Source organism: Ambystoma mexicanum, chromosome 3q (genome assembly GCF_040938575.1).
Source record: "Ambystoma mexicanum isolate Mex_15411 chromosome 3q, UKY_AmexF1_1, whole genome shotgun sequence".
Classification (NCBI taxonomy): domain Eukaryota; kingdom Metazoa; phylum Chordata; class Amphibia; order Caudata; family Ambystomatidae; genus Ambystoma; species Ambystoma mexicanum.
The window spans coordinates 49066086-49084136 of NC_090926.1; the positions used below are offsets into that span (position 1 = coordinate 49066086).

General features: G+C 46.8%; 1 protein-coding gene across 3 annotated transcripts in view; it reads left to right on the forward strand.

Moving 5' to 3' along the window:
- SH3BP1 (SH3 domain binding protein 1) overlaps positions 1-18051 on the forward strand; it is a 281096-nt gene that overhangs the window by 255770 nt on the left and 7275 nt on the right. For 2 of the 3 annotated variants that reach the window (XM_069653044.1, XM_069653045.1), the window contains exons 16-17: positions 6081-6243; positions 6507-6664. In XM_069653044.1, the coding sequence (XP_069509145.1) occupies positions 6081-6243; positions 6507-6664 (321 nt within the window). Of the gene's footprint in view, positions 1-6080; positions 6244-6506; positions 6665-17267; positions 17359-18051 lie in introns of all 3 variants that reach the window. The other variant, XM_069653046.1, reaches the window with a different exon arrangement.

The window sequence follows — 18051 nt, forward strand, 5'->3', positions numbered from 1 at the left end:
AAAAGATCTGCAGTCGAAACAATATCCTCAAACTAGTGGGCGAAAACGAGAAAATATGCTTCTCTGAGACTGATAAAATTAACGAACTAATGTGGCATCCCAAAGCCATAATGTCGGGGGAACCCACAGTAAAGGACAACCTAGCAGGATACCTGAGATCTATACCCCCCAAACTCCAGCCCAGCTAGAGCCACTAAAAGCTCCCATCACCTCTGAAGAAATCCTAGAAGCTATTAAATTTCTTAAATCCACCGGCCCAGGCCCAGACGGCCTATCCGCTAACTTCTATAAAAAGTGTGCCAGGATCCTAGCACCCCAAATGGCAGTCCTGTTTAACTCCTTCCTGTCCTCTGGATTGGTCACTGGGTCAATGGCGGAGTCGCTCACAGTCCTGCCACACAAACCTGGGAAAGACCCAGAACTGGCTACCTCTTACCGCCCGATTACACTCCTGAACAAGGACGACAAGATTTACGCTAAGGTGCTGGCCGCCAGGCTGGGAGCGATTCTGCCTAGCTTGATTGACCGCGACCAAACGGGATTCATTCCGGGGATAAGTACCCACGATAACATCAGGAGGACGATAGATATCATTGAAAGCGCCCACAATTTGGGGGTGGGATTAGCGGTTATTTCTTTAGACGCTCATAAAGCCTTTGATTTGGTGGATTGGGGGTACATTTGGGCTGTCCTCGAGCATTTCGGTTTTGGCCCAAATTTTATCACTTGGGTAATGGCCAACTACCAAACTCCCGCCACACAATTGCGGGTCAATGGCATTAGGTCTGGAGCAACACATATTTCCAGGGGCACTAGACAGGGTGGCCCGCTCTCACCCCTGATTTTCACCCTATTCATGGAGACCTTTGCAGCTAGAATCAGGCTAAACAGTGGAATAAGGGGGGTTATCGTGGGAGGCCACAAATATAAAATTGCACTATACGCGGACAACGTGTTAATCACAACATCAAACCTTGCATCGTCCTCGGGGGCCCTATGGGAAGAAATCAAAGAGATTGGGGTTCTATCAGGGTTCAGAGTAAACCTGGACAAATCCTCAGCCCTAGCAATCAACCTCCCTGGGCAGGAAAGAGCTACCTTCAGTTCCCTCTTGCCGATCCCCTGGGCGAAAGGTTCAATCGAATACCTCTGGGTACACATAACTAAAGACCCCTCCCGTCTATATTCAAACAACTTCCCGCAATTGATTAAAGAGTTCCAAAACGATCTTAAAAGGTGGAAGTCTCAGGAAATCTCCTGGTTCAGGCGAATTACTGCCATAAAAATGAACCTAATCCCCAGATAGCTGTACTACTGCACAGCATTACCAATCCAGATCCCGGAGCCGGTCCTATCAGCCCTGCAAAAGAAAATTCTGGAATTCGTATGGGGGGAAAAACCCCGAATAGGTAAACGAATAATTATGCGGGGGAAAGTGCAGGGCGTGTTGGGGGTACCCGATTTAGCTAGATACACCCTAGCGGCGCAGGTGTCACACACATATTCCTGGCCACAAGAGACAGAAACCCCGAAATGGGCACAACTCGAAGAGGCCTTGTCCCCGGTTACACCTGCAGATCTCCCACACCTCCCAAACATAAAACCACAAACAAATAGCGGCCCCCTCTCGGCGACATTCACAACTGTCCGCTGTTGGAAAGTAGCAGCCCGCAAATGGGGCACACAAGGAGCTCTGGGTCCCTTGTCCCCCATATGGAACAACCCTGACTTCTCACCAGGCATGTCCCCACTCAACTTTCAACCCTGGAGGGAGGGAAGCCTGCTAAAAACTAGCGATTTTCTGGAAGATGGAAGGCCTATTTCATTTGAAAGATGCAAGGCAAAGTTTGGGGTGGATGAGCGGGAAAGATTCCATTATGCCCAACTTCGGCATTGGTTGTCCCATAGGGATGTCTGGGAAAAATGCTCCAGAAAATTATCGGCGCTGGAACTCTCCCTTACGACCCCAACTAACAGAGGAAGAACCTCCGCCCTTTATCGACTACTAGATAGGGTCGATCCCTCCAAAACATGAAAAATATATGCTGGAATGGGAAAAGGACCTGGGCCGAGAGATAGAGATAGAGGACTGGGGAAAAATATGGGCCAGACTGCACAAAAGCTTTCAGTGCATCACAAACAGGGAAGGCGGCTATAAACTCTGCTACCGGTGCTATGTCACGCCAGCTCAACTCAATAAGGCCAACTCGATCATTCCCAGAACTTGCTGGCACGGCTGCCATGCTCCCGGCTCACTATTTCACATGGTTTGGACCTGCCCAAAAGCAGAAGCATACTGGAGAGAGATAATAAAACACATCAAGGAAATCACTGGGTTCTCCATCCCCTGGGATCCTGGAGTAATCCTTCTGGGTGAAACGGGACGCGGAGCAATGCCAATCTCAGGACACATTCCCCGCATGTGCACGCATCTACTCCTAGCAGCAAAAAGTACAGTGGCTCGGCTGTGGAAAAACAAAGACGGACCTACAGTAGCACTATGGTGGTCCAAATGTTGGGACATAGCGGTGGCTGAAAAGGTCACTGCAATTCGCTCAGGCTCCCTGAATAGAGCCCTAAACATCTGGGACCCATTTATGGACTATGCCGCCAAATTCCCAGCTCTTACCAGAAGGCCCCCATTAACCAAATGGCTCCAAAGCAGCCAGCTTTACTAAACTATGGACGCAAACCAGAGCAACCCAGAGGGTGTGTACTCGCTTGATCACCACGAATAGTGAGGGCCATGGACAACAGTGATCAGATCACCATGATTTTGCTACCCCACAGGGCAGCTAGGAATGCATTATCACCCTATTGCGACTATCGATTACTGCATTGTTGTTGTGGTTGTGCTTATCTGTAAAACCCAATAAAATGTTGTTATGAAAAAAAAAAGTGCATGTTTTTACATTTCATGCCAACACTATTTTTCAACAATTTAGCATTTTTTTGCCAAGAGAACCTCCCCCTAATTCCTTGTTTATTCCCACCAAAACCTTCCACCCTCTTTCACTCACCCACTTTAATGTTTTTTTTTTAAATTTTAATTCAGTTTTTGGCTTTTATGCCGTTTCCTCTTTGCTCTTTTTAACTACTATTTTTGTAATTTTAGTGAGTTTTGTAATTAGCTCCGAGAATGCATTTTGTTCAACTGTTCTTGCAATATGCTCACATTTCATTTTGATGTATTTAATTCAGATGTCTGTCGTTGGCATCGATTCGGTGGGATGGTCGGATGCTTGTTGTGTGTGGCCGAAACAAAGTGTCATTGTCTTTCCTGATGTACAAATGCCTTTATGAGCAGCCAATGCAATGCCCGCATTTGGATTCTTGGTTTCTGGCACATCTTATTGGGACGGGCAATGTTGGGAAGCATTATATTATTCGACCATTCGTTAAATATTAGAGCTAGATGTAAACAAAATGGATATTTGTTTTGCTACAAATTCAAATGATCAGATGTTTCCACCTGACTAGATAAGGGTGAAATGTATTGTACCAACCTCTTACCCACTATCCCAATTTTAAGTTCATTGTTTCAATTTATACTATGGTTAAAACATCAGCCATTTGTGCAATTCCGTCTAATTTATGTCATTAGCACCCAGTGTGGGTGGAGCAACTAATCAGGTTGCTCGGAAAGCGTGCTGTTTCCCACGATCCAAGCACGCGTTCCAAGCAACCTGATGGCGGCTTCCCCTGAGTTCTTCCGCCAACCCTCTTTTCCCTTGCCCTTCAATTTCCCATCCCTCACCACCCCCACTTACCTGATGCCTTCAGCAGCAGCAGCGCGGCTGCTATGCTGCCACACAGTCTTCCTGCTGGCTGCCACGGAAATGGAAGAGGGGCTCTGCGTCCAGCTCCGTGGCGGCTTTCTTGCATCGTTTTTTTTGTATGAATGAACGGGAAGCCGCGAGGTGCCCCATTCATTCATACAAAAGACATGACTATCAGGACCCCCGCTAACCATGGATGCTAATAGTAATAATCACCAGTTCCATGGGCTGGAACGGGTGGTAATGGCACCGAGGACCCTTGTTAAATGCCTTTGTTACGCTCGGGCCTATTAACTCGGGTCCTAGGCAATTATCACCCTTTCCGGCCTGTGGAACGGGTGATTATTGCTTAATTAACACCCTGGAAGGGGGCGCTGGCCAATCAGGCTGCTCAGAACGTGGGCTGTTTTGTATGGAACAAGCCTGTGCTCTGAGCAGCCTGGGTGCTGCCAGCCAGTGACCTTTCCCTTCCCTGTTCCTCCTTCCCTTCCCCCCTTAGCACCCGTGTAGTTTCCTATTCGGAAGCTAATAGCATGCATTTAAAAAAAAAGAAACTTACCTTGCACCATGCTTTCCACAAGCCTGTTTCATTGTTGATGACATCACGGTCATCAATATGGAAAACGGATTCAAGGAAACATCGTTGCAGCTCTGGGCCGTGCACCGAGGTAAGTTTTCTTTAAAAGAAAATTCAAAAAATGAAACCGTTAGCAACAGCTTAGAAAACTATGATGATATAGGGGCAATATTACCCTTGGTGGCAAGCCGACCCTGTCGGTAACGGCACCGCTACACGCGTTAAAGGACCCTTGCTTTGATCGGGCCCTTAACTTGGGCGGCAGGCCCTTTCCGACAGGGTCGGCCCACCACCTCGAGTAATATCACCACCATATCATCATTTATGGGCATTTGAATGCCCTTTTCAGAGCCGGAGCACAAATTGACAAAAAACATTGGGGGTCATTACAAAGTTGCCGGTCGGGAAACAAAGGTACCAGTAAGCTTGCCAGTACCGTTGTTTCCGCAATGGCAAACTACAAGTTCTTCAAGCAGGTGCCTTTCAGCCCACCAGGCCTGAATGGCACCCGCTCGCAGACCTTGATGGTAGCACCGGCACCGTTGCTAACGGTGCCGGTGCTACCGTACCGTCCTCCCCATTCCCATAGAGTCCTATGGGACTCAAATGGGAATGGGGAGTGATTTTTACTGGCTGTAATGCCCTGGTAGTTCCCCATTGCCAGGCGCCGGTAAAAATGCACAACTTCGGCGTCAGCCTTTCAGTTTTACCGGCATGGCTACCTCCCGGGTTGTAGGAACCCCATTATCTACCTCCCAAATCAAAGCATTTCTTATGAAATCAACAAAATATTGCTTTCTGCTTGCATGGGATCTGGAGAGATACAGCTTTGCAGTGAGGTGCACTTTGGAATGGTATATGGTTTGGGTTTATGTAGGAAAAAAGTGTATTTCAAAGTTTTTCTGGAAGGTTCCATACTAACAAGAGTGTGGAATTGTCATGGGACAACTCCAGACCAAGTTTTATCTGTGATGCATTTTCTCAGGACGTGAAAATGAAACAAAATTACTTCATCAGCTGCACCCAGCAAGGCATGGAGGTCAGTGGGAGTGGAAGATACATGTGGAAATCCACATCTACTAAAGTTGCATTCAACGGAGTAACGGCACACGTCATGCAAGGCATATAGAGTGGGAGACATGATTCCGATCTTAATATGAAGACGTTTAGGACATTTGAAGCAAGATGTGATATATCACCATGAATTGATGTTCACACATGGAAATCGTCCTTTTGGTTCATGGCATCTTGCAAGAGAGCAGGACCACCTCAGATGCTCTAGACTGGTTCCATGTGTTAATATCCCCGCAAAAATATTGCAATACAAAAATATTGCCATATTTTTGCTGCAATATTGACCCATGGACACTGAGGGGGACAAAACCCCGCAACCCCTGCTCCCACAAAATATCCTTCCCAGAAATATCGCCTATGGCAAGACAAACGGCCATATGTACAGCGATATTTTTGTTGGGGATATTTTGTAGGGATACCTCTAGACGCCACTGAGACAAGTCTCTGCATCATTTAGCCCTGTCCAGAAGTTCAGTCAGGGCTGACTTTCCCGCCTTTTCCCATCAGTGTCATTGATGTTCAGTTTCCACGCCCAGCCAGTCCTCGGCTTCCGCTCAATCCATGCCGTTCCAATCTTTGGCCTAAGTAGGTTTCTGCATGGGGAATTGCCCTCCACTCTTCCTAAGCACTCTCTTTTTTGATTCTATTAGATTTCAACTTCAACGTTTCTGGCACCTTTGCTCCCACATCGTCTGGCACGCCGCCGCGACGGTATAGCAGTGACACTACTGTAGAAGAAGCAGGGACACCAGCACCAACCATCATGACCCCAGTAATGCCGGCTAGAGACACCCCCCCACCCACTGGAGAAGGGTAAGGAAAATAAATACTGACTGAAGACACATTTGTAGATAGTTTTGGCCTGTCCTGAGGGCCCCTACAGAGCAGAATGAGCAAGTGTTGAGTTGAAGTTGTGTTCTTAAACTGATCATGGTATCAAAATCTGTATTCCCTTTTTAGACAAGTCCTCTCTGGATATGCAAAACATTACGCATCCTCAAAAGAGTGGTAGAAAGTGCTACCTTTAAAAAAAGAAAGTCATTATCATTTACCCTTTATACTTCTCCCCACAACAGGAAAGACTTGCCGGCCTCCATCCCAGCACCCGTCCAGAAGCCTGCACCAAAACCCCCCACCGAAAACACAAGCCCACCCCTGTCCCATCTAGCCGAAAGAATGGTAGCTGGCCTGGGGCCGGTTGATCAGAATGAAAGCACCAGCACCCTGCGCAGAGGTGAGTCTAACACCGTTTTCTGTTCACATATGTATAAGTGTTACCATTCTTTTTCATCATTAATCCATTCACTATAATGTACTAGCATGTAAACAAGGAGAGTTTGAAAACTGCTCGTATGTTTGACCACTTCTACTCTTGCTACTCTCATGATGATGCCATTGGAAGCGGCTACTGGTGCAGTGACAGCTTGACGGCACAGGGTCCTTTCCTCGAATGATTCTAGCTTTGGCAGCCTGAGACAGAGACAGAGACGCACAGCAGATTATTCATTTTATTTATTGAGCATTTATAAGGCGTGCTGTACATCAAAAAGTGTTTCTAGGCACCAAAAGGCAACAAGCGATGGGGGAAGAGTGAATAGAAAACATCAATAATGGTCCTACTAGGCCTTGTGACTTTCAGAACGTGCAAGTGCCGAAAAAAGAAGTGCAGGGCGGGGGTGAGTGGTGGCGGGACATAATGGAAGGGCATAAATTGCTGGGGTGGGGATGGGCCGGTAAGTGCTCGTGAGGGGAGGGGCGCACCAAGGGCCAGGCAGTGTTCTGGGGGGTGGAGGGGTCATCCCACCATGATAGTCAGGGAAGGAGGGCTCAGGAAACAGTGTTGGTTGGGGTGCTGGTGAAGACTGGTCAGGGAAGGCCTGGTGCTCTGTGTGATTCATAAGTGAACCAGGCCACCAGTCACAGTGGCTGAAGGGGGGCAATAAGCAAAGGACTGAGAGAAGAAAAGAGTCTTGAGAAGCTTCTGGTACTTAAAGAGATCAGGCTCAAATCTGGGTGGCCATTCCAGAGGGAGGCACCTGCCGAAGAGATAGATCTACCTCCCACTCTCTGCTTGGAAAAACGTCTGATCTGCAGAGAGTTGCAGCTAGAGGAATGAAGGGCTGTAGCAGGGAAGTATTTAAGGATACAGAGTTGGATGTAGAGGGGTCCCAGGCCCCAAATGGACTTGAGGATGATGCAGAGGGTCTTGAACTTGATCCTTGCAGCCACCGGGAGCCAATGGAGAGATTTAAGGGCTGGAGAGTTGCGGTCCCTGGTCTTGAGGACAAGAATAAATCTTGCAGTCCTATTCTGGATTAGTTGAAGAGGGAGAAGAGTGGAAAGAGGTAGATTGAGAAAGAGACTATTGCAGTAGTCTATCCTGGAGAGAACCAGAGCTCTACAGACATTGGGCCTCATTATAAGTTTGCCGGTCCGGGAACTACGGTACCAGTAAGCTTGCCGGTACCGTAGTTCCCGGACTGGCAAACTACGAGGTGTGCTCACTGGTGCCTTTCAACCTGCCAGGTCTGACCTGGCGGGCAGAAAGGAACCCGCGAGCACAGCATGTCGGATGCACCGGCACCGTTATGAACGTGTCGGTGCATCCGACCTCCCCATTCCCATTCGGCCCTATTGGGCCGAATGGGAATGGGGAGCATCTTTTTTCCGGTGCCCGCAAATGGGCAATTACTGGGTCCGGCAGGGCAGTAATGACCTGGTAATTGCCCATTTGCGGGCGCCGGAAAAAAAATGACATTTGCGGCAGCCGTGTCTGTATTAGAGAGGGAACAGACTGGAGCCTGTTTTCTGGTAGCCTGGAGCAGAGGGAGCAGAGCAGAGCAACCCAGTGCAGCTCCTCCTGGTTAGCCTCGTCAGTCCCTGTGAGCATCGAGTGGTGAGCAGCGATTGCACTCAGCACCCTGCTGAGAGTTACTGCAGAGGAACATAGGGCACCTGTGAGGCTCTGAAGCTCCCAGGCTTTCAAGCTTGCAAGACGGACGGGGTACAGGCAGCCCAAGTCGCTCTGTTCTGCTCGATGTGGCTGGCATGCCATTCCGAATCACAGGGTGCACTTCGGTGGATGTGGAGGTGATTAGCAGCTCGCCTCTGAAGGATGCCACATCGTCCCAATTAAAGCCTAAACTACTAATTGGCACAGAAGCACCTTATGTCACGTCCGAATTTAAGCAACGAATTGGGCGATTTAGGGCAAGTGGCAACTGGTAGAGACAATGACGGCCTGGTTGGGCCTTCAGATCGATCAAACTTAGAGGCGTTAGAACGCTCTATTGACCACCGGTATGTGGAGATCTGCCTTAAGCAGCTAACTATGGATAAGTCGAAGAAGGTGGGGAGTGAATCCCTGGAAGAGGGAATCGGCTCAATAAATTTGTATGAGTTGGCTTTTAATTCTGAGCTGTAATAGATGCTAACAAACACATCAGGTGGCTTGGCATGGATTACAGGACCGAAAGGTAGCAGACAGCTTGAGTCTGGGGGAAGAGAGTTTAAATCAATCCCGATGATTCCTAATATATTTAGGGACACCTTTATTAGTCTGCCTGCGCCTGTGCATCATGATGAGGAAGCTAGATGAGAAATACAGGGGTCATTTGTGGGCCTTTTATTAGACTCTGATCCTAGTATGGATGGCTTCCCTGCTGTTAAGGCATTGAGCCCGCCACTGCCTCCCCACTTTTGGTCAATGTATTGGTTCGTTATACCTCCTGGAAACCATCAGAGCCCCGCAGGAGAACCAGTTGGAGCTATAAATATGGACATGAATGCAGATAATATATTATATCTGGCTAAATATCTTAGCAGGCTTTCTGCTGCAGAGCTGAAGCTAAAGGATGTACTAAGGCTGCTTCAGGATAGGTGTGAGAGGGATGCTTGTAAATTGCCTGGGGGTTATCAGCAGCCTGGCAAATACCCTGACAAACATTTTGGCAAGGGGCAACGCCATGGATGAGAATCCAGAAGAGAGCGCAGCATTTGGCCTAAGCAGCAAGCAGACGTCCATAATATCGAGATCCAGCCTCCTTGTGTGACAACGGTTGACCCAGAAGTTGGTCCAAGGGAGAGTGCCGGGGGTCTTGCATGAATCCAGCAGGGAGGAAGGCGCTGGGTTGATGCAGCACTGCAACGCAAACCACATTATCAGTTGGTGATGTCATCATTGACCAAGACCATCAAAGAGGCAGCAAGGGAGAACATTTGGACCAATTAGGGCTAAAGGTTCAAGGTTCAAGGTTCTGCTGTGTGTTTCCCACATACCCACAGGACTCTATCAAGAAGTGGGTCAAAGAAGGCTGTGTCTAAGGAAGACTCCATGGCTGGATGGAGAGATATGAACTTGATATGCTGTTTCAAGGGTCTCACACACAGCAACAAAAGTGCTTATAAAAGAGCTTTGGTGAAAGGCTTGTCCAAAGTCTTGGGTGTGAATGATGTTTCTGTTAAATTATTTCCAACTATTTGCATTTTATTGGATTGCATGTTTTCTAAGGGCTGCAGTGTTCGTAATTGTTTTGTTAATTAGAATTTCTGTTTATGTATTTTAGATTTTTGATATGCCTTAGCTATGAAAAGGGATGGAGGTGTTTGAGGACACTAAGGCAGACCTTTATCACTTGCATGATTCCTGGTATACTTGGCATGCTTCCGGGGAAAACTCTGAGGAGTTGGGTACAGCCAACTGGAGCCAGGGGTCGACCTTGAGTAGGGTAGTTATAATAGATCCTGATTTGACAGGAATGGAGCTAGAGCAGCGGCGTAGCCAGGCTATCCCTGTAGATTACCAGTATCTCCAAGCAGGCATCGAAGAAGGTTTACGCATTTGCAACACAGGTCCCCCCGCCAAAGCAAATCTAAGGTCATGCAGGTTAGTATTGGAGAAGGCGAATATGGTTGGCGAGTGGGATGCCAATGGCAAGGGTTGAGCAAAACAAAAGAGGTGATGGCTGGAAGGTTTAGAATTAATCTTAACCTCTGGCATTGCTCTGGGCAACCTGCTAGGCCTAAAGACCCAAGCTATTCCTCACTGATGACGCCCAACAAGGCTGAAACGTGTCTGGGGATGCGTGTGGATTTTTCCCCTTCTGTAATGTCTTGGCAGGTTGAAAAACAATGGTCTGGAGGGTTGCCCAGAGCTGTGCCCGTGGTTATAATTTATCCAAAACCTTCCAGCCATCAACATTTGGTTTTGCTTTAGTCACCCCGAGTAGGACATGTATGACCAAACGTGGGTCCCAAGCCTGCTGGGCCTAGAGACCCGAGCTACTGCTCACTGATCAGGCCCAACAAGGCCAAAACATAACTGGGGATGCTTGTAGTCTCGTGCACAAGGGATGTGACATAGTAGTTCGGGCTGGATTGCCCCTTTTGGGGTGGGACCAAGCCAGATTTGCATACGGTTTTTCCCCTTCTGTAATGGCTTGGCGGCTGAAAAACAATGGTCTGGAGGTTTTCCCAGAGCTGTGCCAGTGGTTATGATTTATTCAAAACCTTCCATGCATCAACGTTTGGTTTTGCTAATTCCAAGGGTTGGGCAAGACCCGGTTAACAGAACGGAGAGGGGCAGTTGAGGAATTTCATGCTGTATGTCCCCAGGTTGCCAACTGCAAAACATAAATAGGAATGGTACTGTGGGCACCCTTGGCATGGATCCTTCTTTCACACAGGAGACAAGAGTAAGCAACTCTAGACCCGTCCTGTACAAACAGTGCCAACCAATTGCCAAGGCAAATCCAGGGAATTTATCCTTAGTTTCATGGAATATAGCAGAGGCTACGGATAAGCTAGTAGATCCAGCCATTAAATCTATTTTAAACAAGTATGCTATTATCTTGCTGCAAGAAACATGGGACGAGGGGGGTATAGCTCTGGATGGCTTTAAGGCCTACCAAAAAAAGGCAAAAACGGGAAGAAAGGGGAGACCCTATGGAGGGTTGGTGACTCTCTTCAAAGGATCCTGTAAGGAAGGCATGGTATCAAAGAAAGACAGACACAAGTGATCCGAGTTCAAGGGTGTTTATTAAACTGCAAAAATGGGTGAGATAAATGCCTAATCTAAACCTAAATCTAAGATGGGAGCAAGCTACAACCAACAAATAATAATAATACAGTTATAGGGGAGTCTAGTCAAATAAAAAAGGGCCTATACTAAATAAAATTATTGCCAGTCCTTACCTCTAAATACAAAATAGGTGTGGGATAATTTTCACAAAGAAAGAAAGATGTGTTCTCAAAAGGATAAGTCAGGATGTTAAAGCCTGGCTCTCCCTTCCCCACTTTTGAAGCATGGGACAAGGCAGGACTCTCAAGCACAGCACAATTCTGGGCCTTCCCCGGCCCGAGTTTACAGTTCCTATTCCAATATCAGGACCGTCTGTGTCCAAGTCTTTTTATGCAATGTCTCTTCTTCAGAGGGCCTGATGTATCACAAACAACAAACAGACAGTTACTTCTATAGATCTTCAGGTCGGGCGGTTCTTCTTCAGCCGAGGATCCCGCTCAGCCGGGCTCCAATCCCTTTTACAATGTTAGACTCCCTCAGTCGGGCTCAGATCAATGTCACAGTGTGGATGTCTCTCAGTCGGGTTCACATTCGTTACCACAATGCAGTTCACTTTAGCTTTTCAATTCATGTGTCAAAGACTTTCGACTGTACAAGGGGTCTTACTTGACCCTTGAATGACCACTTTAACATCTCTCTCAGGCCTCCCCTAGGCCTCTTGGTTCTTGCAGTTTTCCCAGTTCAAACACATCCTCCTTGTACAGGAGCAGGGCATTTGTTAGAGTATTTCGAATGAGCGCCCATGCAGTGCCAGACCACTCTATCCTTGATACCTCGGTTGCTCACAAAAGACCTTTGTCTATTATCTTCTTTTTTTACGCAAATGTTGCTACTGCAACCATGAGCTTAACAGAGTCCGGTTTACTATCAGTTTCCTCTGACTCATTGGCTTTGTTGAACTCGTTGGCTTTTCTTCAGCTGGAGTTAAGGACGGTACCACAGCGGCACGCTTTTTTTCCCCACCCTGGCTATCAGTGCAGGAGGGCCCTGTGTACCATTGATATCTGCCGCACTGATCATCAGATGTTATTCCCGGTCTTACTGTTCCTTTATAGAAGGCTGTGTGGGTCTGGGTTGAAAAGGGCAAGGGCCATTTCCTCCTTGTCGTCCTTTCGGTTTCCTCTGCCTTTCTCCTTCGTTTGAATTGCCATCCTGGAATAGCTGCTTCCTCGTGCTTTCCGCCTTGCTCAAAGTATGCTCTCGTTCTCCGCCTTTTATCCCTGTTGATAATGGAAAGGGCTGTCAAGTGTGCATAGTTATCAGCAATTGCCTGACTCTGCCTGACCCTTTTGTTGAGACATGTCAGGTAAACGGCTCTGATGTTAGTCCATTGTCTTTCGCGATGTGAGAAAGTGTTTGTGTAGGAAAAGTGGTGGGTAGAGCTTTTACATATCCTACGGGGTAGGATGGGGAAAAGATGTTATCAGGAAGGGGTTACCTCGTCTCACACATCGGTGTCCCACTTCCACACACTGAATACCCCCTATCCAGGTGATCCTCCCGCACTGGTCCACCCCCAGGAACTGGATCCTATAGCGATGGCAGTTTCCTGGCCACCCGAATGACACATCCCCGGGGACTAGCGGGTGAGACAACTTCAGGTTTCTCACAATCCCTCAATCGCAAAATAATAGAACTGGAAAGGCAGCCTGTTTGAATTAAAATTTGAAATGGGCAAAATACTATTTGCTTCCGATGTATATAATAGCCTCTACAAATGCGTTGGATACAATTATCTTGATTAAATCAGGAATCGAAGACCTTCAGAATAAGTTTCCTGGCGAGGAAATAATGTTAATATGAGGTAAGGATTTGAACATTAAATTGGGAAATGGTCCACCAAAAGGCCTTTACGATCCTGAGGAACATAGGGCATTGGGCATCCCACTACTCTGAGTGAAGGACCCTAGAACCTGTGCGGAGGGCATGATATTTTGGCACTGGCTGATAACAAAGGGGCTGATATCGACAAATAGTTAACTAGGGTATGACTCCCTGGTTCAGCAACATATAGGGGTGCCAGAGGTAGTTCTACTATTGATCATTTCCCAGTGACAGTCACTTTAGGGAGACAAATAGAGCGATCTTTTATTCTGACAGCTCTTTACAATGACCATTATGTCCTGAGCTTGATTGTTCAACTTAACCTAGTTTCTCATATGAGGAATACCATCCAACATCTGTCAGAGATTACCCGCAAGGGCCACTCCAAAGAAAGATAAAGATGGGAATCGTCCATCAAAATACAGATAAGAGGGCGAATTCTGAAGCAAAGTCTCTCAAAAGTCCTATCATTATTGAATGCGGAGGCAAATCCAATGTCAACGGCATCAATTTACTGGGAAATTACTCGGGAGATTCTGGAGATTTTTGTGATTAAGAGCAAAACCGACACCACGAAAGGCAAACCCAAGGTTGGTTTGATGATCACTGTAGAACTGCAAGAAGGGTGCTTCTGTCTCTGCTGAAGAAAGAGGATTTGCACAGGAGTGAAATTATTCATGCAAGAGCGCAATATAAAAAAATAGTGGCAAACCGAAAAATAGAAGTGGATAAGCTTGCATGGGAAATGTTGGAGGCAGCAAGCAAGGACAAGAATTCCCCCAAAAAATGTGCGAGGCCGTGAGCAAGGCACCAGTGTAGAATATGCAAGAATCCGGAATGGAAGCTATGATCTTAGATACCAGCTGGGTAGCGCATTTCTCTAAATTATACAATGGCCATGGAGAGAAGGAAGGAGGGAGGGAGGTGATAGCGATCAATAACTCGATGGACAATACTGCCAAGACCAGCAGTACAGTTAACAAAAGTCTGCTGAAACTCAATAATATTGAGGTTGTAAAAGCTATCAAGTTGTAAAAAAAAAAAGAACTTACAGAATTCCAGCCGATTATTATCGGGACTATGTAGAAATCTGGGGGCCCCTTTTAACAAGGCTCTGTAATGCAATACTGGAGACAGATGTAATACCAGATGAGTAGAAGAGGGCAATCATTGCTCCCTTATTTAAGAAAGGGTGCAGAAATTCCCCACAGGCATATCGGCCTATTTCTGTCCTAAACACGAGTTGTAAAATATTTGGGAGATGCCTTTTGAAGGTGAAAGAAGAATGGGCATTATCAAATTCAGTCCTTTCTCTGATGTAACTAGGGTTCCGTCCATCGTTAGGAACCATGGAACAATGGTTGAATTTGTATATGATAATTGCACACTCTTTATCTATATCAAAATAACCAGTGTATCTAGCGTTCATGGACCTAAGCACCGTTTTTGATAAAGTGAAAAGAAGTAAGTTACGACAGGTGCCTTGGAATTATGATTTTCCATCTTAGATTTTGTCCATTCTCACCTCATTACATGATGAAAACGCGGAATGTATAAGGTCAGGGCTGGAGGGTCACTGTATGCCATGGTTCCCTATACAAGCTGGGGTCAGATAAGGGTGCGCACTAGCCCCGTTATTGTTTCCCTTGTATATTAATGGGCTTAAAAGTTACTGGCAGACTGTCATCAGGATGTAACAAAGAAAGGGGACATGACAATCCTTGCATTGGTATATGCAGATGATTCTGTTATAATTGCTCGTACCCCACGAGACTTGCAATGTTTGATTGATAAATATACAGAATTTATGGGGTAGCTAGACCTACAGGTTAACTCAAAGAAATTGGCGCTGATGACCTGTTGTCCGACACAGAAGAAAGTGAACTTTGCGACAATGTGGTGCTATGCAGAACCAACCCGCAAGTCAGTTTATTTTATTACCTGGGATTTCGCTACCCAGAAATGTTAACTCCAGTAGCCCATTTTAAAAAACTAGTGTTGCTTCTCAGGCTTTAAGGTAAACATAGGTAAATCTGTGATCTTTCCCTTTGCCCTAGACCGAAACAGGAGCAAAGAGGAGTTGGAACCCCTGGGCCTCGGAATCCAGACCGAAGGGGTGAAATATTTGGGGATAAACATTGTTAGACCAGATGGGTACCTGGGCCAGGCCAATTACCCCCCATTGTTTGACAGACTATTCACAGAGATGGAGGGGTGGAATAAAGGGCATTTATCATGGATGGGGAGACTCCACGCGGTTAAGATGAACCTCCTCCACAGAGTACTATACCTGTTTCAAATGCTCCCAATTAAGGCCCCGGAAGAGCACTTGAAGGAAGCCAAGTGGCGTATCATGAGATTTATCTGTCAATGACCAGAAACAAAGGAGAAAGGGGGAGTAGGCCTCCCAGACTTGCAGGTATACTACAGGGCAACCCAACTAAGGGCTCTGGTCCCTCATCTAAGAGAGGACAAGGATAAACAGTTGGTTTACCTGGAGAACCATCACCTGTGCCCAGCTACAGTGGGGGTTGGCTCTGGGTCCCGCTAAATAGGCTTTCTGAGGTGGACCAGGGAGCATCCATACCTGGGGACTATGTGGAGAGCGTTGTCCGGGGGAAGGAAGCAAAAGGGAGAACGTAACCACGTGGCCTTTCCCGATGAGCCACATCTAGGCGCCACCGGTCAGGGACGCAATCCCTGAAGTCGGGCACTACCAGACTTGGTTCGAAGCAGGCCTCTGCAGGGTGGGCCAGTTGATACAAGATAACAAGTTTATAAGCATCCAAAGCTAGAGGAAGCATTAGATATTGGTACCCTGTCCCCACTCCTATATCTGAGGTTGAACAGGATCTTCCTGTCAGAGAAATGGAAGCCACACATTCAGAGAGATCTCACCCCGGTAGATAAGGTCCCGGACAACCGTGCAGACATGAAAGGGTTCATCTCCCTTCTCTATGGAGCCCTGTTGGAATCCAGAGAAGGGGCGCCCAGGGGTCTTAGAGCGAAATGGGAGAGGGATCTGGGTCTGGAGTTGGGGGTTGGACTTTGGGCACGTCTCTACAGAAGGGCTTTTAAGACCTTGATTTCCTGCCAATACAAAATGCACGCCATAAAATTGCTACATAGATGGCAATATGACCTAATGTCACTTTCCAGAATGTTCCCTGCGATTGACCCCCACTGCTGGCACGGGTGCAGAGAAATATCCAACTATTGGCACATGTGGTGGGCGTGCCACAAGGTTCAGGTGTGCTGGACAGGGGTCCTGGGTTGGATTAGGGATGCAGGGGGTGGATCTTATGAACTGGACCCGGCTCTGGTACTGTTTGAGTTAGGGAAAAGAGACGAACAGTGGAACAAGCTCCCACCACTGGCACACTTCCTTGAAAAGGGGGCATCTCCCTACAGTACGAGAATGGTTATCTTATGGAAAAAATCTCAGCTGCAATCCAGGGGAACAGTGCACTTGTGGAGACAGAATGGCTTCAGCTCCACAACACCTTTTGTATCACCTGAAACAGAGAATAGAGGGCCTAAGGAACATGGACTCGGCCCCACCAGACCCACCTTTCAGATAAGGGAGCCTGACACAGAAGCAGTTCTCACACAGTAGAAACTAAAACGCCCAGTTGGGGCCCCAGATGGCAGAACGACTTGAGCTCACCGACCCGTTCAACCCAATACTGCACCTATGATGGGGGAAGAGGGAGTGGGGTTACTAAAATTCTGGGAACCATAGTCTTTAAGATGCATGGGGGTTTTGATATCCCATATTGTTTGTTTTTAATGTTCCATGACTTTAACAAATGGCAATAATTTAAAAAATAAAAATAGCGTTATTAATGAGACAGTTAATAGTGGGAATTTTCCGTTTAATGAGGCAATATAAGCAGCTGTCATAGAATATAATTAAAACAATTTATCTTGCCAGATCCAGCGGGATGGTCAACTATGGTGCAGCACTTTGGGACTTCGGGGAACAAAGGGCTGTCCAAAAAGAAGAGAATGCCTTTCTGAAAAAGGTGCTGACTCTACCAATGTCGATCCTGAATTTTGAAACGCACAATAGGTTGGCTTGACTTAAATCGAGGACGAAATAGTGTTGGAAACTATCCTCCTGTGGATTAGGGTCTGGTCTAACCCGAATGCCTCATGAACCCATCATATATTAAAAAATCTATTAGTAAAAAAAGGTGCTAAGAAAATTAAATGGCTCACATATACCAAGCAAATGTTACAGAATATCAATGCTCGTATGCATTTCGAGGAGCTAAGCCCATTAGAGCGATGAGTCGAGTTTTGAAAGAGAGGGCTAGAGCGTAGGTACATGAGAATAGGGAGGTGCTGGAAATAGACGGTTTATGATTTTAGTGACAAATAATATTAAGGATTAATTGGTTTGGCCTCATAGTATATCCCAACTATGCCCCATTATGATGGCTTGGTTTGATTGTTTACAGTTGGGCAAGGTACTGGCAAGAAGATCGGGCCTGAGCCTGCATGCAAGGTGCCCTGTGTGTGGGTCAGGGTTGGAGGATTTGTCCCATTTCCTCTTCTGCCCAGCATACACAGCACTAAAAAGGTGGTTGTTGGTGACAGTCTTTTGGAGAGAGTAGCTTTATGCAGTTTCACCCAACTTTATATTTTTGTATTGAGTGCTAAATCGACGCTGATATCCTGAGCTTTGTTGCTTTTTTTATACGCTGAGCCTCTCA